Source organism: Carcharodon carcharias (assembly GCF_017639515.1).
Source record: "Carcharodon carcharias isolate sCarCar2 chromosome 37 unlocalized genomic scaffold, sCarCar2.pri SUPER_37_unloc_2, whole genome shotgun sequence".
NCBI classification, from domain to species: Eukaryota; Metazoa; Chordata; class Chondrichthyes; order Lamniformes; family Lamnidae; genus Carcharodon; species Carcharodon carcharias.
Window position 1 is genome coordinate 3,072,748 of NW_024470767.1, and position 25,605 is coordinate 3,098,352.

Sequence of the window (25,605 nt, forward strand, 5' to 3'; positions counted from 1 at the left end):
CATGGAGTTGGGGGTAATATAGTAGCATAGACAGAGGATTGGTTAATGGGCAGGAAGAAGAAAATATGGATAAACAGGGCATTTTCATGTTGACAGGCTGTGACTAGGGCACTGCCAAAAGGATCAGCTACTTACAATCAAGACAAATGACTTAGACAAAGAGGTAGAGTAATATATTCAAATTTACTGACAATACAAAGCTCGGTGGAAATATAATCTGCAGAGACTTATAGGCAGGTTGAGTGATGGGCAACAAGGCAGATGGAGTATAATGTGGGGAAGTGTGAGGTTATTCACTTTGATAGTAAGAATAGAAAAGCAGAATATTTTTTAAAAGGTGTGAAACTTGTAAACGTTAATACTCAAACAGACTCGGGTATTCTCATACAAGGAGCAAGGTTAACAGACAGGTACAGAAAGCAATTAGAAAGGTAGTTGGTGTGTTGGCCTTGATACAGGGGGATTGTAACACAAGGAAAGCAAATCTTGCTTCGATTGTTGCAGGCTTTGGTGAGGCCACACCTAGATTAGTGTGTGCAGTTTGGTCTCCATATTTAAGGAAGGGTATATTTGCACTGGAGGTCGTACAGCCAACGTTTATCAGATCGGCCCCTGGGATGAGAGGCTGGCCCTAGGCTGAGACGGAGATTTGGTGGTCTCGGAATCAAGGGATACGGGGAGAGGGTGGGAAAGTGCAGCTGAAGCCATTGGGCCTCTGTGATCGTATCGAATGGTGGAGCAGCATCAAGGGTTCAATGTTCAGCTCCTGCTCTTATTTCTTATGTCAACATGTGACAGGCAGAAACAAGGGAGCCTGGTTAACTGGAATTAAGTGGCTTCAGGAGAACAAACAGATTAGGCAGAGGTGTAACTTAAGGTGGAGAAACATGAAGTGAAGAATAAGGAGGAGTTTTAAATGGTAAAGGAATGGAAAAGCAGAGACACTCCGGAGTTCACACGGACAAATCTGTTAGAGGGTGCGCGGGGCCCCGGGTGAGGGGCTGGGGGACCCACGGAGCCCCGGGGGAGGGGCTGGGGGACCCGCGGGGCCCCGGGGGAGGGGCTGGGGGGACCCGCGGGGCCCCGGGGGAGGGGCTGGGGGACCCGCGGGGCCCCGGGGGAGGGGCTAGCTGACGCACATGGAGGGCCGGTAAAGACGCGTAGCAAAGTGGGGGCTAATGCTAATCCTATAAGCGCCATTACTGGACCACAGTTGAAATGTCATTCAGCTTCTGTGCTCCTGTTTTCTGAAAACCGACCAATGGCAACAGTTGCCCTAAGTGAATCCCATCAATAACAACTCCACGACATCTCCGCTGATCCTCCCTGCTCCAGTGGGAAAAGCTATTTTCCTCATAATAAACAGTTTCCTCTTGTGCTGCTAAATTTGATGGTTCCCACACCCTTTCCCAACCTTCACGATAATGCAACTGGAGGGCTTGTGGTGCAGTGGGGAGCATCCTTGTCTCTAAGGCACAAGCTTAGAGCTCGAGTCCCACTCTAGGACTTGAAGGCCACAGAAGGTGCTCGTCACCTTGAAAACCCTTCCAACACAGCCACGACAGGCGGTACGAGCAGGAGAGACTCCTGCCCAGCCATTTTTGATGTGGTGTGGCATCCCTGAAGCTATAGCATCCAGCTTCAGGCTAGTGACCTATTCAAGGGAAAACAAGCTACAGAGAGCAGAGGGAAGCATGTGCTTTGTCTGCCTCATACATCTCCACATACAGGAAGTCTTCTAAGTCAAATAATGCAACAGAAGCAAACCACAACATCTCCAAGTGGCATCCTTCTGGTCTGAATTTTTAGGTTGTAAATTGTTAAAACTTCACTGTTCCAAATTCGGAAGTTTCGGGCATGGGGAGTAATCACAAGACGCAGGTAAATGTCCGGAGGCAGCTGTTCATTTGCAGGGGACATGGTCTAACTTTAAGAGGAGTGTTTGGTCAGGCCAAGTCAGTTCTTTGACATGTCAAATTCATGCAGGTGCTCTTTAAAAGCTAAAGAGCCAATCTGTTCCATCTGCAAGTCAGGCGCCAAAAGCTATCAAAACCCACCACCCGGGTCAGAAAGCAGCTGCTCACACTCTCATAGCTGAATGTCTGGACTGATTAACAGAACTGCTTGCTTTGTAGGCCTGAGGCAATACGCTGTCTGTTCATAATCTTGAGTATCACATCTGATCCCGAGCTCAGCTTCCAATCTCACATTCATACCATCACCAAGGCCACCTATTTCCACCCCAACATTGTCTAATTTGCCCCGTCTCAGCTCATCTGCTGCTGAAACCCTCATCCATGTCCTCATTTTGTCTCCATTCAAATATTCCAATGCAATCTACCCTCTGTAAGCTTCAGCTCACCCTAAACCCTGCTCCCCGTCTCTTAACTCGCACCGAGTCTTGTTCCCCTATCACCCCTGTGCTCACTGACTCCTAATCAAGCAACGTCTCAATTTTAAAATTCTCATCCTTGTTTTCAACTCTCTCCATGGCCTCGCCCTTCTCCATCTCTGTCATCTCCCTAGCTCCCCCTCCACAATCCTCAAATATCTGCACTCCTCTAATTCTGGCCTCTTGTGAATCCCCAAATTTAACTGCTCCACAAAAGGTGGCTGTGCCTTCAGTTGCCTCAATCCCCCCCGCACCCCCAACCCCCACGCCCAAGCTCTGGAGACCTTCTCTCCACTGCTCTTTCCTTCATTAAGACACTCCTTAAAACCTACCTCTTCGACCAAGTCTTTGGCCATCTGATATAATAGCTCTTATGAATTGGGAGCAGGAATAGGCCACTCAGCCCCTCGAGCCTGCTCCGCCATTCAATAAGATCATGGCTGATCTGAGTGTAACCTCAACCCCACATTCCTGCCTACCCCCGATAACCTTTCACCCCTTGTTAATCATGAATCTATCTCGCTCTGCCTTAAAAATGTTCAAAGACTCTGCTTCCACCACGGTTTGAGGAAGAGAGTTCCGAAGACTCAGGACCCTCAGAAAACATTTCTCCTCATTTTTTGTCTTAAATGAGTGACCCCTTATTTTTAAACTGTGACCCCTGTTCTAGATTCTTCCACAAGAGGAAACATCCTCCCCATATCCACCCTGTCAAGACCCCTCAGGATCTTAAAGGTTTCAATTAACTCTCCTCTTACTATTCTAAACTCCAGTGGATACAAGCCTAACCTGTCCAATCTTTCCTCATGAGACAACCCACCCATTCCTGGTATGAGTCTGGTAAACCTCCCCTGAACTAATGTATTTAGATCCTTCCTTAAATAGGGAGACCAATACTGTACACAATACACCTGATGTGCTCTCACCAATGCCCTGTATGACTGAAGTATAACCTCCCTACTTTCGTAATCAATTCCCCTCACAATAAACGATAACATTCTATGAGCTTTCCTAATTCCCTGCTGTACCTCTATACTAGCTGTTTGTGATTCATAGGGTGGTGATGGCATAGTGGTATCGTTGCTGGACTAGTAACCCAGAGGCCTAGTGTAATGCTCTGGGAGCCCGGGTTCGAATCCCCCCACGGCAGATAGTGGTTTTTGAGTAAAATTTCAATAAAAATCTCGAATTAAAAGTCTAATGATGACTGTGAAACCACTATTCACTAATGTCCCTTAGGGAAGGAAATCTGCAGTCCTTACTTGACTCCAGACCCACAGCAATGTGGGTGACTCTTAAATGGATGGGCAATAAATGCTAGCCTGGCCAGCAATGCCCACATCCAACGATAAAAAAAATCTCAGAGCTCCTCAATCTCTCATGTCGAGATCTCTCATCTTTTTGATTCTTCCTGCCAAAATGAACAATTTCACCAATCTGTGTCACCTTTCCTTACATCCTCTTCACAATTTACTTTCCTACCTATCTTTGTGTCATCAGCAAATTCAGTAACCACTCCTCTGGTCCCTTCATCCAAGTCATTTATATAAATTGTAACAAGTTGAAGCCCCATCATCACATCCTGCCAATCAGGAAAAGGCCCATTTATGCCTATTCTCTGTTTCCTATTAGCCAGCCAATCTTCTATCCATGCCAATGTGTTACCACCTACACCACGAGCTTTTATTTTCTGTGGCATTTCATGTGGCACTTTATCAAATGCCTTTTGGAAATCCCAGTACAGCACATCCACAGGTTCCCCTTTATCCACAACCTCCTTTCGTGGTTTGGTGTCATACTTTGTTTTATAATGTTCTTGTGAGGCACCTTGGGGAGTTTCATTACATTAAAGGTGCTATATAAATATAAGCAATAGTTGTTATAGTTTTGTGCCATGGACGAAGTTTATTAACAGGTTTGGGCTGCATATTTTCAGAAGCAGTGTAGAATACTATGCAAATCCAGCTGATTGCTTGATCCTTTTTTGCCTCTATGTAATCTTGCAAATAAATCTGACTAGTAGTTTTAGCCTGAACTACACATTTTGGTAGTGCTGCATCTGGAATGGATAGGGGTCTGTGACAGGATATCTATAAGGATCTGTGGTGGTTAACATGTGGAAAGGGAAAAATCACCACACACAAGCTCAAAAATTTCAGATCTTGGGAATTGCAAATATATATGTGGAAATCCAGTTGCATTGCAGTGAACGAGAATAAAGAACATTGGGGGATACCCAATTGTAACATCGTTTTATCAACTTCAGGTAGAAAGGCAGAGGTACATACGAGAAATATGTAGTGATTTGTAGTATTTTCTGAAATTTCAGCTTCAGCGAATAGGGCCTTTGAATAGATCTTAGTCTCTCTCACTTCTGTGATAATGTGTAACCTTCATATTCAGAACCACATAAAAAACACGCAGCGATGGCAAACGGTTCTGTAAAATTTCATTAGGCGTATATCTGAACCTACAACATGCACTTGTGGCTGATGACTCCACTCTGGATTGAGAGCAGACAGGAAACAATCTACTGTTCTAATATTAACCAGCCAATCAGCCTTCAGAGGACCAATGATTATAAGGTGTGTGAAAAACCATTCACATGGGAAGCTGGTTATCAAAGTATTAAATCCTACCCTGGCTGTAGACAGTACCAGCCTCCACTCCATGCCCACATTGAGTTGCAATGCACACCCTTGCATGGGTTTCCTTTGTCCCTTTGCTGCAGCTAGCCTCAGACAAAGTGCTGCAACTCTCCTATCTCCCCCTCGCTGCAATCAATGTGCAAATCAGCTTGTTCCTAATTGAAATGATTAATGATGCTATTATCCATACAGCTACAATTCTCCAGACTGTTGAGGGCCAGATTTGACAAACGAGGGCCCAGTTCCAATCAAGTCTACAAATCCATAGTATATAGTCTCAAATTCTCCCAGTTAATGGCTCCTCTTTAAAGTCCAGTATGCACTGACACGAAACATGCAGCACTTCTCTCTCGAAAGACTCCTCTGCCATGTCAAGACTCAGAACACTGACTCTTTGCAGGTACAGCTTGAGTGCACCAGTGAGAAACTTAGAGTCTAAGTAATCTGCACTACCTCAAACAGGAGTATTGAACTGACATTGAATAATGCAGTAAGTCACAACTCCAAGCGGATCACAACTGGACCATCAGTTTACATCCAACACAGATCAACAAAATGAAGGTCGCCTCCCACTCTGCTATAGGGTCAGTGGAGTCGAGGCTTGACATAACCCTATCGTGAGGTGGAGTGAGGCTCCTTGGAGCACTGTATAAATCTGCCTTCATTCTTTTTGGAGCCAGGCAGAAATCAGAAACCTGTTGTACAACAACCAGCCTTGAGTGACAGTAACAAACCAGAGAGCTCATCCTGCTCATTCTTAGAGGGCAGCACTGCTTTTACTATTCAAGTTTCTTTGTTTTAACCTCAGTTGTAAAGTCTTTGCTGAGTTTGAAATAAGGTGATAATGGGTTTTATGGAACAAGTAGTCCAGCCTATGACATTACACTGTGTTGTGGAGATAGTACACAATATTCTACATTGCAAAATGAGAAAACACAAACAATCGTAATGCTTTGAAGCAGAAAATCAGCAGGTTTCGCACTTCAGAGAAAACGGAGACCTAATAATATATAACATTAATTACAGCAGGACTGTAAATAAGAGACACAGGTTTCAGAAACACCCAACCCACAACCCAACCATCCTCCAATATGCACATTCAGCTCCTCTCCCAGACTGGGGTTCATGCAGCCACAATAGCTTGAAAGATATCCTGCAAAACAGGGTAAACCCCCACCCCGTCAAAATCCCCGTCATCTGCTCTTGGCCCAGGCGGGGGGTGCAGATTGTAAAGCCTCCTCCCACAGCCACATTATAGTGCCTGTACTTCAGAAACTCCGTGGTTTCTAACTTTTAAACCTTCGCACACTCCAACTCATCTGTGGAAGCAATATTTTAGTGATCGATTGGTCAATTTATGGAACATGCTTTTCAGGGAGACAGTGGAAGCAATTAACACTGATTCATTCAAAATGAAATGAATTTCTTTTGGAAAATATTTGGGGACCCAGTCATGGCTAATTTGAGACATGACGTATAGCGACTGCTCGAGAGGGAGAGGTGACTTTGGTGTTGTGTTTCCCGAAGCTCTCCTGGTTTCATGTCTAGCTCTATTGTAAACTAACTGAGAAGAGATTGATTGCTGAGATTAGTTAACAGCTCCTTCAGCATTGTATCATGTGACTCCTTTTCTGTTTTGCAATTGCTATGTCCCTATGTGCTCTATACAATGCGCAGGGGTATGGGGAAAAGGCAGGGCAATGGCACTAGGCCATAATGCCCATTTGGAGAGCCAGTGCCGACATGATGGGCCGAATGGCCTCCTTCCGTGCTGTTAAGGTACTGTGGACGGGGCAGGGGGTGTTCCCGAGGATATGAAAGTTCTGTTTCGACTTTACCAGGTCTTTCTGAGAAAGAAATTCAGTACAGGGCGTCTACATTAAATTAGATGTAACAAGAGATTCTCTGCTGTGCAAGTGCCCTGATAACCAGCTTACTCCTGTACTGTAAACCACAGCATTAACATGGGGACAAAGAGGGGTCTGGAACACAGATTAGGCTTAAATTCTAATATTTAAAAGGAGACAACTTAGAGTCATAGGGGTCTACAGCACAGAAAAAGGCCCTTCGGCCCATCGAGTCTGCGCCAGTCAAACAAGTACCTAACTATTCTAATCCCATTTTCCAGCACTAAGCCCATAGTCTTGTATGCCATGGAATCGCAAGTGTTGAGGGTTTCTGCTCTACCACCCTTTCAGGCAGTGAGTTCCAGATTCCCACCACCCTTTGGGTGAAAAAATTCTTCCTCACGTCCCCTCTAAACCTCCTGCCCCTTACCTTAAATCTATGCCCCCTGGTATTGTTCCTTCCTGTCTACCCTCTCTATGCCCCTCAATTTTATACACCTTAATCACGACCCCCCTCAATCTCCTCTGCTCCAGGGAAAATAACCCCAGTCTATTCAATCTCTCCTCATAACTAAAACTCTCCAGCCCAGGCAACATCCTGGTAAATCTCCTCTGCTCTCTCTCTAGTGCAATCACACCCTTCCTATAACGCAGATTCCAGAACTACACGCAATACTCTGGCTATGAGTGTCTAGCCTGATCCCAAGTTTGACAGAAATTCCTGATCTCACCTTGCAGAGTGTTGTATGGTTTTGGGGACCACACCTTGTTTAGGACATAAACCAAAATCTCTCTCTCTCACTAGCAGAGCGGCTCTCTCTGTGACATTGACACGCTCAGGAGCCACAGCCAAGAAACATATTCACGCTAAAAGCAAAACACTGCAGGTGCTGGAGAACTGAAATCAAAACAGAAAGTTCTGGAAAAGCTCAGCAGGTCTGGCAGAGACAAACAGAGTTAACGTTTTGAGTCCACATGACTCTGCTTCGGAACTGAAAAGGAGTCACATTGGACCAGAAACATTAACTCTGTTTCTCTCTCCACGGGTACAGCCAGACCTGATGAGCTTATCCTGCATTTTCTGTTTTCATTTAATGTATTCACACCTCTGGTCGGAGGAAGTAATAAACACTGCATATTACAATGGGGTGTGGAAGGCAGGGTGACAAATGGTGGGTCTGTCTGGATAGTTGAGCGAAGATGGGCTGAACGGACACCCATATTGCAATCCACCCTCTTCACCAACCCATCAAAGGCACCTTTCAAACTTCTACAATGTTCAACTGTGGGTAGCACTCTCACCAGAGTCTGAAGGTTGTGGGTTCAAGTCTCACTCCAAAAGTCTGAGCACAAACATCCAGGCTCGGAAGCGTGAACTGCACCTTCTGAAGTACCGCCTTTTGTGTGGGATATGAAACCGAGGCCCCGTCTGCCCTCTCGGGCAGATGTAAAAGATCCCACATCAGGCCACTGTTAGAAAAGAGCTGGGGGGTGGGGGTGGGGGTGGGAGAAGAGAGTTCTCCCCAGGGTCCCGGGGCCAACACCTAAAAAACAGATTGATCGGGCCACCATCACATTGCTGTTTGTGGGATCTTGCTCTGCTCCACTTGGCTGCCACATTTCCTGCACATTACAACAGTGAGAACGCTTCAAAAGCTCTTCAGTGCCCATGAAGGTTTTAGGGCTTTGGGAGGTTGGGACAGAGTTTAAAAAATGCAAGCCTTTTGTTTATGTAGGGGAACTCCCTCCACAGCCCGGTGTCTGAATCGTGCTGTGGCTGTGACTCTATGGGCTGCCACTCTCTGTGTGCTGGCCGGACAGAGAGCTCCCACCGGGTCGGCTGGCACAGGGGGCACTGGCGTTTCGAGACGGCTTGAAGCTGTTGTCTCACACGCTCACTGTCACTGGGGAGAGCGTCTGGGGGCAGGATCCCTGGACAAGCTACTCGCTCTCTCTCCAATCTGCGCTCCAGCAGCTGGGCCGGCAGAGACCGTGGACTTGCTGGGCTGCGTGGTCTTTGCACGAGCTCCACGCAGAGCATTTAACCAGCGAGGAACACCGACCCGCAGCTCCACCACCGAGACAATGCAGCGTGACCACTTCACCGCACCCCCCCCCCCCCACCACCCCCAAACCCTGCAAATACTACACAAAACGTCTGCTTTGTGGGCCACCTCCAAGCAGAACAGAGAGAGAGGGATGAAATGGGACACAGTCACTCCATGGTAAGGATACAATTATCTGCCTCCATAATGCGTGAGACTGTGTGACTGCATGAATACACACCCCCCCCCCTTTAAGAATGAAAGCAAACAAAGTAGCATTATAACCGAGCTGTGAACTCAGCAGATGAGTGGGCTTTGTTGCGCAGTTTCCTTGGCAACCCGCAACAGTTTACAGCATTAACAACTGCTGCAGACAGCAGCTAACTCCTTCATGTCTCCACCTGCCTTGAATGCAAGCAGAGTAATTACTGGGCAAAGGATGAAAGACCAAGCAGGCTCCTGATTATGATGGGCTCTGAGAAATATTCCTTCGTTTCTTGACATGTGCAAGAAAGAAAAAGAGAGAGAGAGAGAGAGAGAGAGAGAGAGTGTCCCAGTGTTGAAATGGGTGGCATGAAAAAGGGACCTTCAAGACGCATCAGGGCATCGAAAAGCATCTCGGCGTCTTGCGAGATGGGATGATTCACACTGTCATGGGGGATGGGGGAGGAAGGAAGCGAACACTTAAAGGGCCCGCACCCGTCAAGGCCGATGGGGCAGGTGGGGTGTCCCTGGTTGGAGGAATTTAAAAGCAGTGAGGCGATAAGGTGGGGGTTTCGGAGGGAAGAATTGCAAAGGCTTTAAAGGAAAGCGAGGAAGGATGGAGCAAAAAGGCAACCTGATACTGGGCTGGAGGGGTTATGGAGGGGTGTGACTGGCAGGCCGAAGACTGCAGATAACATTAAATATCCAGCACCAATACACTCTGGAAAGGGTCACACAGCCTTGCTGATTTGCTCCTGTTCTCCCTGAAGCTGCGATGCCATCAGTATTCACTCACTGAGCGGTCCAAGTGCTCAGTCCTGATACACTGACATGGGCAGCTGACAAGGGGCCTGTTAGGGAGCTCCGGGTCTGGCAACACGATGGATTATCATCCGTTAAAGTTAACACCAAGGTTGGGGTTGGGAAGAGAGACACTGTTCTGTTGGCTTTGATACTGCAGGAATCCAGAGTGATAACAATTTCCACCAAGGTGGCATGAAGCAGACACTACACTCCGAGAGGTACCTGAGCAACTTCTGTTCCTGCTCATACCTGACTCTGCCCCTCCCTCAGTTTATATGCGGCCGGGACCCTCTTCTGTCATCTCTAGACTCGGCTATTCCAGTCCCTAACTGGCAGCTCATCTTCCATCTGTCACAAACTTCAGCTGATCCAAAACTCTGCTGCCTGTGACCTAACTCACACCAAACTCTGTTCATCCATCACTCCCCACTGTGTTCACTGAGCTACATTACATTCTGGATTGATTTGTAAACTTTAACACGCCAAGCCCTCACCCCTCCACAGCTCTGTAACCTCCTTCAGCCCCTACGACCCTCAGATCTCTGCGCTCCTCCAATTCTAGCCTCCTGAGTATCGCCAAGTTCCACTGTTTTCACATTGTGCAGCCTGAAGTCTGGAACTCCCTCCCTAAACCTCTCCGCCCCTCTCTCTCCTCCTTTAAGACTCGCTTTAAAACCAACCTCTGAAGGTGCTTTTGGTCACCTACCCTAATATCTCCTCAGGTGGTTTGAGGTCAAATCTTGGTTCATAATGCACCTATCATCTTGGAACATTTACTCCACTGAAGGTGTTACGCAAACGTGAGCTGTTGTTCATCTACACATTTCAGCTCCTGGCTTAGCTCTTAGTAGGGAAGAATGGAAAAGACTCTTACTGTACAGGACAAGATGAAGACTGGACATTCTCCGCACTCCACTCTGGAACCTCCAGAGAAACAGCAACAGAGCCAGAGGAGTGTGGGCCTGCTGACCTGCCCTCGGATTGAGGGCAGCTGTTATAGCTGAGGTAGTGTGCGGGGCCAATCTGCTCCGTTAGGTTTCAGAGTCACAGGTGGGCACAGCACACCAGCTGCTCAAGGTGAACACCAAGTGCAACGTACATGGTCGCTCCCCACCTACAACATGACAATACCTGGGCCAGTGTGGATACACCGAGAAATTCAGGCTTGCAATTATACAGCAGCTTTTGCCAGCTCAGGATGTGCCAAAGCACCTTCCAGCCAACGAAGTACTTTTCAAGCGTATTCACTGTTGTCATGTAGGAAATGCAGCAGTCAACTTGCGCACAGCAAGATCCCATAAACGACGACGAGATAAGTGATCAGATAGCCTGTTTTAGGTGTTTGATGAGGGGTAAATATCAGGCAGGACACCGGGCCTTCTTCACAGGGTCGTTGTCCACCTGAGGGGACAGTCAGCACCCTGTCTCATCTGTAAGACCGGGAACATGTGCAGGATCCCAGACAAGAGCAGAATGGACAAGCTGCGGAACTGTGCTTGTTTCAATGCTCCAAGTCCAGTCCCTTCCCCCATGCTCCAGGTGGAGTCTCAGCTTGTGCACACTGTGAACAGGCTGCAGCAATTCTGCTTTCAGGGACAGCAGGTTAAACCTGAGGATTAATCACTGACCACATTCTCTCAGGCCTGGGAGGCTCTTCCTCTTTACTCCACCCAGACCCAGCAGCTTGAATAACACAGTTAGCCTCTCAGTGGCGAGAATATTTTGTTAGGGAAAAGCCTCGGCCAAGAATGTATCTGTTCCCAAGGTGATAACAAGCTCATTTGCATCAGATGCTGGAGCAGAAAACCTGACAGGCTCCAGTTCAACAGTTCAGCTCCAATTGTCTGCGTAGCAACCAGAATGAGCAGCTGATAGTGTGTTAGCCACGTTACACAGCACTGAACAGAGCTAGCAACCTCTACCAACCCTCCAGCAGCAGCAGGAGCACACAGCGTCACTGGGGGTCTCTGTTTGCCTGCACAGCCACAGGGGGAAGGGGGCGATCAGGAGCAGCAGCGGGGCCGATGTAAAGGATGAAGGCAGTGACCAGCAGTCACTCTGCCTTCCTAGGGCCCCTCACTTGAATATGTGTAGCTCACCACCAGCACTCCCCTTCCTCACGGTTCGGACATCTCTCCAGAGCAGAGCTGCATCACAACCTGACAGATGAGAAGTGGCCCAGCCTCACACCTCACCTTCCAACAAGCTGACAGGAGCTAAAGCCTGGGTGCTTACCCTCACACCTCACCTTCCAACAAGCTGACAGGAGCTGCAGCCTGGGTGCTTACCCTCACACCTCACCTTCCAACAAGCTGACAGGAGCTGCAGCCTGGGTGCTTACCCTCACACCTCACCTTCCAACAAGCTGACAGGAGCTGCAGCCTGGGTGCTTACCCTCACACCTCACCTTCCAACAAGCTGACAGGAGCTGCAGCCTGGGTGCTTACCCTCACACCTCACCTTCCAACAAGCTGACAGGAGCTGCAGCCTGGGTGCTTACCCTCACACCTCACCTTCCAACAAGCTGACAGGAGCTGCAGCCTGGGTGCTTACCCTCACACCTCACCTTCCAACAAGCTGACAGGAGCTGCAGCCTGGGTGCTTACCCTCACACCTCACCTTCCAACAAGCTGACAGGAGCTGCAGCCTGGGTGCTTACCCTCACACCTCACCTTCCAACAAGCTGACAGGAGCTGCAGCCTGGGTGCTTACCCTCACACCTCACCTTCCAACAAGCTGACAGGAGCTGCAGCCTGGGTGCTTACCCTCACACCTCACCTTCCAACAAGCTGACAGGAGCTGCAGCCTGGGTGCTTACCCTCACACCTCACCTTCCAACAAGCTGACAGGAGCTGCAGCCTGGGTGCTTACCCTCACACCTCACCTTCCAACAAGCTGACAGGAGCTGCAGCCTGGGTGCTTACCCTCACACCTCACCTTCCAACAAGCTGACAGGAGCTGCAGCCTGGGTGCTTACCCTCACACCTCACCTTCCAACAAGCTGACAGGAGCTGCAGCCTGGGTGCTTACCCTCACACCTCACCTTCCAACAAGCTGACAGGAGCTGCAGCCTGGGTGCTTACCCTCACACCTCACCTTCCAACAAGCTGACAGGAGCTGCAGCCTGGGTGCTTACCCTCACACCTCACCTTCCAACAAGCTGACAGGAGCTGCAGCCTGGGTGCTTACCCTCACACCTCACCTTCCAACAAGCTGACAGGAGCTGCAGCCTGGGTGCTTACCCTCACACCTCACCTTCCAACAAGCTGACAGGAGCTGCAGCCTGGGTGCTTACCCTCACACCTCACCTTCCAACAAGCTGACAGGAGCTGCAGCCTGGGTGCTTACCCTCACACCTCACCTTCCAACAAGCTGACAGGAGCTGCAGCCTGGGTGCTTACCCTCACACCTCACCTTCCAACAAGCTGACAGGAGCTGCAGCCTGGGTGCTTACCCTCACACCTCACCTTCCAACAAGCTGACAGGAGCTGCAGCCTGGGTGCTTACCCTCACACCTCACCTTCCAACAAGCTGACAGGAGCTGCAGCCTGGGTGCTTACCCTCACACCTCACCTTCCAACAAGCTGACAGGAGCTGCAGCCTGGGTGCTTACCCTCACACCTCACCTTCCAACAAGCTGACAGGAGCTGCAGCCTGGGTGCTTACCCTCACACCTCACCTTCCAACAAGCTGACAGGAGCTGCAGCCTGGGTGCTTACCCTCACACCTCACCTTCCAACAAGCTGACAGGAGCTGCAGCCTGGGTGCTTACCCTCACACCTCACCTTCCAACAAGCTGACAGGAGCTGCAGCCTGGGTGCTTACCTTTTGCAGGCTAGAGGAGTTCAGCTGCGTCTTGTCAATTATTTTAACAGCAACCTGCAGGAAACAAAAAGACATTGTTACCTCCGATCGGGAGACCCGACTCTCTCTCCCGGCGCTCCGATCAGGAGCTTCCCCCGGTGCTTCAATCGGGAGCCCCCGCTCTCTCCCCCGGCGCTCCGATCGGGAGCCCCCACTCTCTCCCCCGGCGCTCCGATCGGGAGCCCCCGCTCTCTCCCCCGGCGCTCCGATCGGGAGCCCCCGCTCTCTCCCCCGGCGCTCCGATCGGGAGCCCCCGCTCTCTCCCCCGGCGCTCCGATCGGGAGCCCCCGCTCTCTCCCCCGGCGCTCCGATCAGGAGCCCCCGCTCTCTCCCCCGGCGCTCCGATCGGGAGCCCCCACTCTCTCCCCCGGCGCTCCGATCAGGAGCTTCCCCCGGTGCTTCAATCGGGAGCCCCCGCTCTCTCCCCCGGCGCTCCGATCGGGAGCCCCCACTCTCTCCCCCGGCGCTCCGATCGGGAGCCCCCGCTCTCTCCCCCGGCGCTCCGATCAGGAGCTTCCCCCGGTGCTTCAATCGGGAGCCCCCGCTCTCTCCCCCGGCGCTCCGATTGGGAGCCCCCGCTCTCTCCCCCGGCGCTCCGATCGGGAGCCCCCGCTCTCTCCCCCGGCGCTCCGATCGGGAGCCCCCGCTCTCTCCCCCGGCGCTCCGATCGGGAGCCCCCACTCTCTCCCCCGGCGCTCCGATCAGGAGCTTCCCCCGGTGCTTCAATCGGGAGCCCCCGCTCTCTCCCCCGGCGCTCCGATCGGGAGCCCCCACTCTCTCCCCCGGCGCTCCGATCGGGAGCCCCCGCTCTCTCCCCCGGCGCTCCGATCGGGAGCCCCCGCTCTCTCCCCCGGCGCTCCGATCAGGAGCCCCCGCTCTCTCCCCCGGCGCTCCGATCGGGAGCCCCCACTCTCTCCCCCGGCGCTCCGATCAGGAGCTTCCCCCGGTGCTTCAATCGGGAGCCCCCGCTCTCTCCCCCGGCGCTCCGATCGGGAGCCCCCACTCTCTCCCCCGGCGCTCCGATCGGGAGCCCCCGCTCTCTCCCCCGGCGCTCCGATCAGGAGCTTCCCCCGGTGCTTCAATCGGGAGCCCCCGCTCTCTCCCCCGGCGCTCCGATTGGGAGCCCCCGCTCTCTCCCCCGGCGCTCCGATCGGGAGCCCCCGCTCTCTCCCCCGGCGCTCCGATCGGGAGCCCCCGCTCTCTCCCCCGGCGCTCCGATCGGGAGCCCCCACTCTCTCCCCCGGCGCTCCGATCAGGAGCTTCCCCCGGTGCTTCAATCGGGAGCCCCCGCTCTCTCCCCCGGCGCTCCGATCGGGAGCCCCCGCTCTCTCCCCGGCGCTTCAATCGGGAGCCCCCGCTCTCTCCCCCGGCGCTCCGATCGGGAGCACCCACTCTCTCCCCGGCGCTTCAATCAGGAGCCCCCGCTCTCTCCCCCGGCGCTCCGATTGGGAGCCCCCGCTCTCTCCCCCGGCGCTCCGATTGGGAGCCCCCGCTCTCTCCCCCGGCGCTCCGATTGGGAGCCCCCGCTCTCTCCCCCGGCGCTCCGATCGGGAGCCCCCGCTCTCTCCCCCGGCGCTCCGATTGGGAGCCCCCGCTCTCTCCCCCGGCGCTCCGATTGGGAGCCCCCGCTCTCTCCCCCGGCGCTCCGATTGGGAGCCCCCGCTCTCTCCCCCGGCGCTCCGATTGGGAGCCCCCGCTCTCTCTCCCGGCGCTCCGATTGGGAGCTTCCCCCGGCGCTCCGATTGGGAGCCCCCGCTCTCTCCCCCGGCGCTCCGATTGGGAGCCCCCGCTCTCTCCCCCGGCGCTCCGATTGGGAGCCCCCGCTCTCTCCCCCGGCGCTCCGATTGGGAGCCCCCGCTCTCTCCCCCGGCGCTCCGATCGGGAGCCCCCGCTCTCTCCCCCGGCGCTTCGATCGGGAGCTTCCCCCGGCGCTCCGATTGGGAGCCCCCACTCTCTCCCCCGGCGCTCCGATCAGGAGCTTCCCCCGGCGCTTCAATCGGGAGCCCCCGCTCTCTCCCCCGGCGCTCCGATTGGGAGCCCCCGCTCTCTCCCCCGGCGCTCCGATCGGGAGCCCCCGCTCTCTCCCCCGGCGCTCCGATCGGGAGCCCCCGCTCTCTCCCCCGGCGCTCCGATCGGGAGCCCCCGCTCTCTCCCCCGGCGCTCCGATCGGGAGCCCCCGCTCTCTCCCCCGGCGCTCCGATTGGGAGCCCCCGCTCTCTCCCCCGGCGCTCCGATTGGGAGCCCCCGCTCTCTCCCCCGGCGCTCCGATTGGGAGCCCCCACTCTCTCCCCCGGCGCTCCGATTGGGAGCCCCCGCTCTCTCCCCCGGCGCTCCGATCGGGAGCCCCCACTCTCTCCCCCGGCGCTCCGATTGGGAGCCCCCGCTCTCTCCCCCGGCGCTCCGATTGGGAGCCCCCGCTCTCTCCCCGGCGCTCCGATCGGGAGCCCCCGCTCTCTCCCCCGGCGCTCCGATCGGGAGCTTCCGCCGGCGCTCCGATTGGGAGCCCCCGCTCTCTCCCCCGGCGCTCCGATCGGGAGCCCCTGCTCTCTCCCCGGCGCTTCAATCGGGAGCCCCCGCTCTCTCCCCCGGCGCTCCGATCGGGAGCCCCCGCTCTCTCCCCGGCGCTTCAATCGGGAGCCCCCGCTCTCTCCCCCGGCGCTCCGATCGGGAGCCCTCGCTCTCTCCCCCGGCGCTCCGATCGGGAGCCCCCGCTCTCTCCCCGGCGCTCCGATCGGGAGCACCCACTCTCTCCCCGGCGCTTCAATCAGGAGCCCCCGCTCTCTCCCCAGGCGCTCCGATCGGGAGCTTCCCCCGGCGCTCCGATTGGGAGCCCCCGCTCTCTCCCCGGCGCTCCGATTGGGAGCCCCCGCTCTCTCCCCCGGCGCTCCGATCGGGAGCCCCCGCTCTCTCCCCCGGCGCTCCGATTGGGAGCCCCCGCTCTCTCCCCCGGCGCTCCGATCGGGAGCCCCCGCTCTCTCCCCCGGCGCTCCGATCGGGAGCCCCCGCTCTCTCCCCCGGCGCTCCGATTGGGAGCCCCCGCTCTCTCCCCCGGCGCTTCAATCGGGAGCCCCCGCTCTCTCCCCCGGCGCTCCGATCGGGAGCCCCCACTCTCTCCCCCGGCGCTCCGATCGGGAGCCCCCGCTCTCTCCCCCGGCGCTCCGATCGGGAGCTTCCCCCGGCGCTCCGATTGGGAGCCCCCGCTCTCTCCCCCGGCGCTCCGATTGGGAGCCCCCGCTCTCTCCCCCGGCGCTCCGATTGGGAGCCCCCACTCTCTCCCCCGGCGCTTCAATCGGGAGCCCCCGCTCTCTTCCCCGGCGCTCCGATTGGGAGCCCCCGCTCTCTCCCCCAGTGCTCCGATCGGGAGCCCCCACTCTCTCCCCCGGCGCTCCGATCGGGAGCCCCCGCTCTCTCCCCCGGCGCTCCAATCGGGAGCCCCCGCTCTCTCCCCCGGCGCTCCGATTGGGAGCCCCCGCTCTCTCCCCCGGCGCTCTGATTGGGAGCTTCCCCCGGCGCTCCGATCGGGAGCCCCCGCTCTCTCCCCCGGCGCTCCGATTGGGAGCCCCCGCTCTCTCCCCCGGCGCTCCGATTGGGAGCCCCCGCTCTCTCCCCCGGCGCTCTGATTGGGAGCTTCCCCCGGCGCTCCGATTGGGAGCCCCCGCTCTCTCCCCCGGCGCTCCGATCGGGAGCCCCCGCTCTCTCCCCCGGCGCTCTGATTGGGAGCTTCCCCCGGCGCTCCGATCGGGAGCCCCCGCTCTCTCCCCCGGCGCTCCGATCGGGAGCCCCCACTCTCTCCCCCGGCGCTCCGATCGGGAGCCCCCGCTCTCTCCCCCGGCGCTCCGATTGGGAGCCCCCGCTCTCTCCCCCGGCGCTCCGATTGGGAGCCCCCGCTCTCTCCCCCGGCGCTCCGATTGGGAGCCCCCGCTCTCTCCCCCGGCGCTCCGATCGGGAGCCCCCGCTCTCTCCCCCGGCGCTTCAATCGGGAGCCCCCGCTCTCTCCCCCGGCGCTCCGATCGGGAGCACCCACTCTCTCCCCGGCGCTTCAATCAGGAGCCCCCGCTCTCTCCCCCGGCGCTCCGATTGGGAGCCCCCGCTCTCTCCCCCGGCGCTCCGATTGGGAGCCCCCGCTCTCTCCCCTGGCGCTCCGATCGGGAGCCCCCACTCTCTCCCCCGGCGCTCCGATCGGGAGCCCCCACTCTCTCCCCCGGCGCTCCGATTGGGAGCCCCCGCTCTCTCCCCCGGCGCTCCGATCGGGAGCTTCCCCCGGTGCTTCAATCGGGAGCCCCCGCTCTCTCCCCCGGCGCTCCGATTGGGAGCCCCCGCTCTCTCCCCCAGTGCTCCGATCGGGAGCCCCCACTCTCTCCCCCGGCGCTCCGATCGGGAGCCCCCGCTCTCTCCCCCGGCGCTCCGATCGGGAGCCCCCGCTCTCTCCCCCGGCGCTCCGATCGGGAGCCCCCGCTCTCTCCCCCGGCGCTCCGATTGGGAGCCCCCGCTCTCTCCCCCGGCGCTCCGATCGGGAGCCCCCGCTCTCTCCCCCGGCGCTCCGATTGGGAGCCCCCGCTCTCTCCCCCGGCGCTCCGATCGGGAGCCCCCACTCTCTCCCCCGGCGCTCCGATCGGGAGCCCCCGCTCTCTCCCCCGGCGCTCCGATCGGGAGCCCCCGCTCTCTCCCCCGGCGCTCTGATTGGGAGCTTCCCCCGGCGCTCCGATTGGGAGCCCCCGCTCTCTCCCCCGGCGCTCCGATCGGGAGCCCCCGCTCTCTCCCCCGGCGCTCTGATTGGGAGCTTCCCCCGGCGCTCCGATTGGGAGCCCCCGCTCTCTCCCCCGGCGCTCCGATCGGGAGCCCCCGCTCTCTCCCCCGGCGCTCCGATCGGGAGCTTCCCCCGGCGCTCCGATCGGGAGCCCCCACTCTCTCCCCCGGCGCTTCAATCGGGAGCCCCCGCTCTCTCCCCCGGCGCTCCGATTGGGAGCCCCCGCTCTCTCCCCCGGCGCTCCGATCGGGAGCCCCCGCTCTCTCCCCCGGCGCTCTGATTGGGAGCTTCCCCCGGCGCTCCGATCGGGAGCCCCCACTCTCTCCCCGGCGCTTCAATCGGGAGCCCCCGCTCTCTCCCCCGGCGCTCCGATTGGGAGCCCCCGCTCTCTCCCCCGGCGCTCCGATTGGGAGCCCCCGCTCTCTCCCCCGGCGCTCCGATCGGGAGTTTGCCCCACTCTCCCTCCCAACGCTCCTTTTCGGGAGCTTCCCCCACTCTCGCTCCTGGCGCTCAGATTAGGAGCCCTCACACTCTTTTTCCCGGTCTTCCGATCGGGATCCCTCACGCTCTTTCCCGGTTCTCCGATCGGGATCCCTCACTCTCTCTCCCGGCATTTGGATTTGGAATCCTCCCTCCCAGCGCTCAGTAGAAAGCTAACAGCAAGGACTCATGCAATTTGGTACGAAGAATCAAAAGGCAGACTATTATTTAAATGGAGAGAGACTCCAAAAAAAATGCAGCACAGAGGGATCTGGGTGTTCTTGTGCATGAAACACAAAAAGTTAGCATGTAGGTGCAGCAAGTAATTAATAAGACAAATAGAATTTTGGCCTGTATTGCTAGGGGGTTGGTGATTAAAAATAGGGAAGTCTTGATACTACTGTACAGGGTGTTGGTGAGGCCGCACCTGGAGTACTGTGTACAGCTTTGGTCCCCGTATTTAAGAAAGGATTTACTGGTATTGGAAGCAGTTTGAAAGAGATTCACTAGGCTGATTCCTGGGATGAAGGGGTTGACTTATCTAGATAGGCTAAACAGGTTAGGCCTTTATTCATTAGAGATTAGAAGAATGAGGGGTGATCTTATTGAAACCTACAAGATTCTGAGGGGTCTTGACAGGGTGGATGTTGAGAAGATGCTTCCACTAGCGGAGAAATCTCAAACTAGGGGACATAGTTACAGAATAAGGGGACACTCATTTAAAACTGAGATGCGAAGGAATTTCTTCTCTCTGAGGGTAGGGAAAGTCTGGAAATCTCTACCTCAGAGTCGTAGAGGCTAGATCACTAAGTATTTAAAGAGGAGTTAGCTAGATTTTTGAAATATCGGGGAGTTGAGGGCTACGAGGAGCTGGCACGAAAGAGGAGTTGAGGCCTGGGGCAGATTCGAGGGACCGAATGACCTACTCCTGATTCTATTTCTTATGTTCTTATGACAGCCTGTTCCCAATGCCCTCCAATGTGCAAACCACATTCTGAATCAATGCCTCAGCTTGTTCAGTGATTTCACACAGCACAAGGGGGTTATAAGACACAACAAACCCCACCCCGCGCCCCCCCTCCCCCCGGAATCAGCAACACAGGGTAAGGTGGAAAGCTAGTTATAAAAGATATCTCTGCATATGAGATATTAATTCCTTCAAGTATTCTACAACCCTTCAAACAGCCACAGATTAGCTGTGTGTAGAAAGAGCATTATAAATAAGGGCTTGGTGCTGGGGAGGGGGGTTAATTTGTTAACCGAGCCACTGGAAATGTTTTGTGTCAATGTATCAGCAGCACATTTTCACCCAGCTCCTGGATCACTTTGTACTGTGAACCACAGCTTATTTTAATCTGCACGCCACTACCCAGTCTCAACTGGTCCATCCTGTTTCACCACAGCAGCTTCGATATCAGCTGCTAGTGTCACAACCACTTCAACAGATAAAGGGCAGGATGGTCTGAAACCCATCAGAAACTAGGCAACGAAAGATATCAGCTTGGCTCCAAACACTCCTGAGCAGGGGCAGGTTTCTCAGCCCTCCCCGGGGTGAGTCTCTCAGCCCCCCCCAGACTGACTCTCTCAGCCCTCCCCAGTGGGATATCACTGACTTCTTTTTACTGCTGCTATTTGATGGATGGTCAGAAGATTCAGAGAACTGCCCTGCCCTGCTTACAAAACTGGCCAAGGGATCTTTTACAGCCACCCAAGGGCAGAGGGGGCACGAGTTCAACACCTCTTCAGAAAGACCGTACCTCCGACAGTGCAGCACCCCCTCAGCGCTGACCCTCCGACAGTGCGGCGCTCCCTCAGCACTGACCCTCCGACAGTGCGGCGCTCCCTCAGCACTGACCCTCCGACAGTGCAGCACTCCCTCAGTACTGACCCTCTGACAGTGCAGCACTCCCTCAGTACTGATCCTCTGACAGTGCAGCACTCCCTCAGTACCGACCCTCCGACAGTGCGGCACTCCCTCAGTACCGACCCTCCGACAGTGCAGCACTCCCTCAGTACCGACCCTCCGACAGCGTGGCACTCCCTCAGCACTGACCCTCCGACAGTGCGGCACTCCCTCAGTACTGACCCTCTGACAGTGCAGCACTCCCTCAGTACCGACCCTCTGACAGTGCAGCACTCCCTCAGTACCGACCCTCCGACAGTGCAGCACCCCCTCAGCACTGACCGTCCGACAGCGCGAGGTGGCAGAGGAGGGGGGTGGCGAGAGGCAGTGGGGGAGGGTAGGCGAGGGGCAGAGGAGGGGGGGCGAGGGGCAGAGGAGGGGGGGCGAGGGGCAGAGGAGGGGGGGGCGAGGGGCAGAGGAGGGGGGGGCGAGGGGCAGAGGAGGGGGGGGGAGAGGGGCAGAGGAGGGGGGGGGAGAGGGGGGGAGGAGAGGGGCGGGTGAAAGCGAGTGGGTGTCAGCGGCCGTGTCACAGATTTTACCTCCTTCCCTGTCAGAACGTGCCGTGCCAGCTTGACCTTGGCAAAGTTGCCTTTGCCGATAGTTTTGAGGAGCCGGTAGTTGCCGATGTGAGGAGTGTCCTCGGCGGTAGTGGCAATGGAGTTCCGACATCGCGGCATGCTGGACCTGCTGCTGGACTTAGACTGGCCCTGGGGGTCCGGGTGTCCCGCTGTGTGCTGGAACCAAACACAAGGCATTCAGCAGTGAGCAGGAGAGAGGGATTTCACATCCAGAAAAGACAATCGGCAAAACCGGGGCGACACAGAGACAAAACACAGCAGAACAGAACCACGCTCGAAAATCAACTCACGGTTAAAGCTCTGACAAAACAAATCGCAACTTATTTCAGAAAGGAAGTGGGGAGTGGGGAAGGTGACAGAGGAGGAAGAGAACAAACTCTCTAACCAGTGGGATGAATTTAAAGCGCTGAAATTCTCTCCCCCAAGGTGCATGGACACAACTGGAGCTGTTCAGGGACACTGGGCACAGATAGAGGAATATGGATCAATAACCAATGGATGAGCTGGTGGCACACATCAGCTACAAGCTAAGTGATTGGCTGAATGGCCTCCTCCTGTCCCTGTGTAACAGGCTTGATGGGGGCTGAAGGAGCCCAGGGAGGGGGGAGGGGGAGCAGAAACTTTAACCGATGGATGACACCGACCGGAAAAATAAGCCAACGTGAAAAGCCTGGGCACTCTGGGCCCCCGAGTCTAATGGTTGCTGTGTTGGTGCTGACTGTTTGGGAAACCACAACTGGAATAAACTCCTGATCAATCAGCAACAGGAGGACACATCGTACATCTCCAGCAGCAAAATAACAGCCTGTTTAACATCTACTGTCATCACTTTGATGCATTACAATCACATCTCAATGACCTTCGAAGCCTGCCCTCAAATGGAAAGGAGCAGCCTGGGAAACTGAAGAATCCCCACCTCCTTCTCACGGAGACCCCAACACAGAGCCCTCCCTCCATCTGTCACACAGCCCAGTACAACACCTGCACAACGCGTCCCCTTCCTGACTCCCAGTACCCAGGGGCCACCTCACTCCTGCCTCGATGATGCTCGACCAAAGACCCCACTTCCACCTTGTTACACTGAGCCCCAGGACCTGGAGGGAGCCTCTGTACCCGTCCCTTTACCCAACCTGGAAGACCGGCAGGTAAGCCCCTACCCCACCCTCCCCCACCCCATCCTCTCAAATACACCACACGACAGCAGGTTGTACCCTCGCACACCACCGAACACAATCAGACAGCAATGAAGGAGGCCATTCAGCCCATCCAGCCTGTGCTGGCTCTTTGAAAGATCTGTCCAATTAGTCCCACTCCCCACCTTCTCTTTCCCCCACAGTCCAGCCAATTTCTCCTTTTCAAAGAGACCCCTCTGTCCTCTCAGGCGGATGGAGATAGTCGCTCGGTTACTGATAAAAAAACAGGGGGAATTGTCCCTGGTGGCCTGTGGCCCCCCGATACTCCCCCCTCCCCCCACACTCCCCCCCGTCCCACCCCCCCCCCGTCCCGGACCCCCGACACTCCCCCCACCGTCCCGTCCCCCGTCACTCCCCCCCCGATACCCACCCCCCCGTCCCATGCCCCCCTGTCCCGTCCCCCGTCACTCCCCCCCCCGATACCCACCCCCCCGTCCCATGCCCCCCCGTCCCGTCCCCCATCACTCCCCCCCCGATACCCACCCCCCCGTCCCGTCCCCCGATACTCCCCCCGTCCCCCGATACTCCCCCCCATCCCGTCCCCCGACACTCCCCCCTCCCGCGATACCCACCCCCCCGTCCCATGCCCCCCCGTCCCTTCCCCCGTCACTCCCCCCCCCCACCGATACCCACCCCCCCGTCCCATGCCCCCCCGTCCCGTCCCCCATCACTCCCCCCCCGATACCCACCCCCCCCGTCCCATCCCCCCCCGTCACTCCCCCCGTCCCGTCCCCCGATACTCCCCCCCGTCCCCCGACACTCCCCCCCATCCCATCCCCCGATACTCCCCCCGTCCCCCGATACTCCCCCCCCCATCCCGTCCCCCGATACTCCCCCCATCCCCCGATACTCCCCCCATCCCCCGACACTACCCCCCGTCCCGTTCCCCAACACTCCCCCCGTCCCGTCCCCCCCGATACTCTCCCCTGTCCCCCAATACTACCCCCCCCGTCCCCCGATACTGCCCCACCGTCCCGTCCCCCGATACTCCCCCCGTCCCGTCCCCCGACACTCCCCCGTCCCGTCCCCCCGATACTCCCCCCGTCCCCGATACTCCCCATCCCGTCCCCCGATACTCCCCCCCCAATCCCGTCCCCCGATACTCCCCCCTGTCCTGTCCCATCTCCCGACGCTCCCCCCGTCCTGTCCCGTCTCCCGACTCTCCCCCTTGTCCTGTCCCGTCTCCCGACTCTCCCCCCTGTCCTGTCCCGTCTCCCGACGCTCCCTCTTGTCCTGTCACGTCTCCCGACGCTCCCCCTTGTCCTGTCACGTCTCCCGACGCTCCCCCTTGTCCTGTCCCGTCTCCCGACTCTCCCCACTGTCCTGTCCCGTCTCCCGACGCTCCCCCTTGCCCTGTCCCCCAACACTCCCCCCGTCCCGTCCCCCGACGTTCCCCTCCACCCCGTCCCATCCCCCGATGCTCCCCCCGGTCCCGTCCCGTCCCGTCCCCTGACACTCACCCCTCCCTGCAGAGGTGCTTAGAAACATTGACTGTGATGCCACTTGTAGTCAAATAGCCTGCCATCATTCACTGTCCAGTCTCTGGATGTGAATATAGAGGCTTGGGTCCAGTAGCACCTGTGGGTCAGAGCTTCAGGGAATAGGTGGGGGGAGACACTGATGAAACGAGTATCCCCTTGCCTGATTGGAGTCGAGTCTTCCCCGGCAGGCTATATCTGTGATTATTCTCATCTCTCACAGCTCTTATCCCAAAATGAAAGGCAAAATAAAGGAGAATGATGGATGGGGCTTTTCCAAGCGAGGTAGAGCTCATGTGTACAAGGTACTGCACCTTCCTGACTCATTTCATACACATCACATCAATCCCCATCAAGCATCCTCCATATAATCAGTTAGAAGAGAAGCTAAGAGATACCTGCTGCCAAGGCACCCAAACGCCAGCACACAGGGAGGGAGCTTGCAGCTTTAAAGCAGAGAAATAAAAGCTGCTTCTGACTCCAGGCTGCAAATCTTTAAAAAATGCATCAGCTGAACTGGTGAAATACTCAACTGATGGAAGTGCGGAGGCGCAGGCTCACAATGATGATGATGTTCACTAGCTGGGCTGCTTATGTACACCGAGGAGCAGATAGGAGCCTGGGCTTATTCCAACATTCAGACCCAGCTGTGGAACACACCCCTGGCGATGTCCAGGAGTCCCCAAACCCTGCTGAAATGTGAAGACCCCACCAGGACCAGCCAGGTCACCTCAGCGCAGGTTAGGTGCCAGTGGACAGGCTCCCCCGGCCTCTGCCAACACCCCCACCCCCCAAGATCATTTGACAGAGTGCCTCATGTAGAGTGCATTCCAGCAGGTGACAGAATGGAGCAGTCCCTTTGAGCACCTTCTCCAGGAGAGTCCGGTGTAACACTCAGCTCCCTGCAGGGGAGCAGGGGTTTGTGCTCAGGTCACAATCGAGGGGAAACGCTGGCAGGTGTCAGGTGGTCTTGTCGCTGTCCAAAGGGGCAGGCTGGGTAGTCAAAACCGTCGGCTGGTTCGGGCACACACTCAGGGCAGGTTCCCCAAGCAACAGAGGCAGCAGCTGGGACACCCAAACCCAGAGAGAATGGGAAGGCAATGGGGGGTAATCCATTGAGAATCCCCCTGGAAGATTACCCCTCCCCCAGCAGATCCCGCTTCCAACTACACCCCCAACTACCCGTTGCCCCCAACACTCCCACTTTTACCCCTCATGCACTTTCACTTAGTCTGCACATTACTGACAGTGGGGGAGAAATCAAAGGCGTAGTCGTTTGCACCCGTCCCACAGAAAGCAGAAGCAGCAGGGGAACAATGCCCCAGCACACAGGGTATTACAGCTGGAGTTAAGCCAGTGCCCATACAGTGTGGTCCTAGATGGAAAACAGGAACTCCAAGGCACTGGCTATGTAAGCTGCTT

The 25,605-nt window shown here is 56.3% G+C and overlaps 1 protein-coding gene across 11 annotated transcripts in view; it reads right to left on the reverse strand.

The window, feature by feature from the left end:
* The window catches only part of mark2b (MAP/microtubule affinity-regulating kinase 2b), a 370,292-nt gene that overhangs the window by 196,270 nt on the left and 148,417 nt on the right, over positions 1-25,605 (reverse strand). For all 11 annotated transcript variants that reach the window (XM_041182005.1, XM_041182004.1, XM_041182007.1 and 8 more), the window contains exons 2-3: positions 21,474-21,668; positions 13,766-13,819 (exon numbers count right to left, since the gene is read on the reverse strand). In XM_041182005.1, the coding sequence (XP_041037939.1) occupies positions 13,766-13,819; positions 21,474-21,668 (249 nt within the window). The remainder of the gene's footprint in view (positions 1-13,765; positions 13,820-21,473; positions 21,669-25,605) is intronic.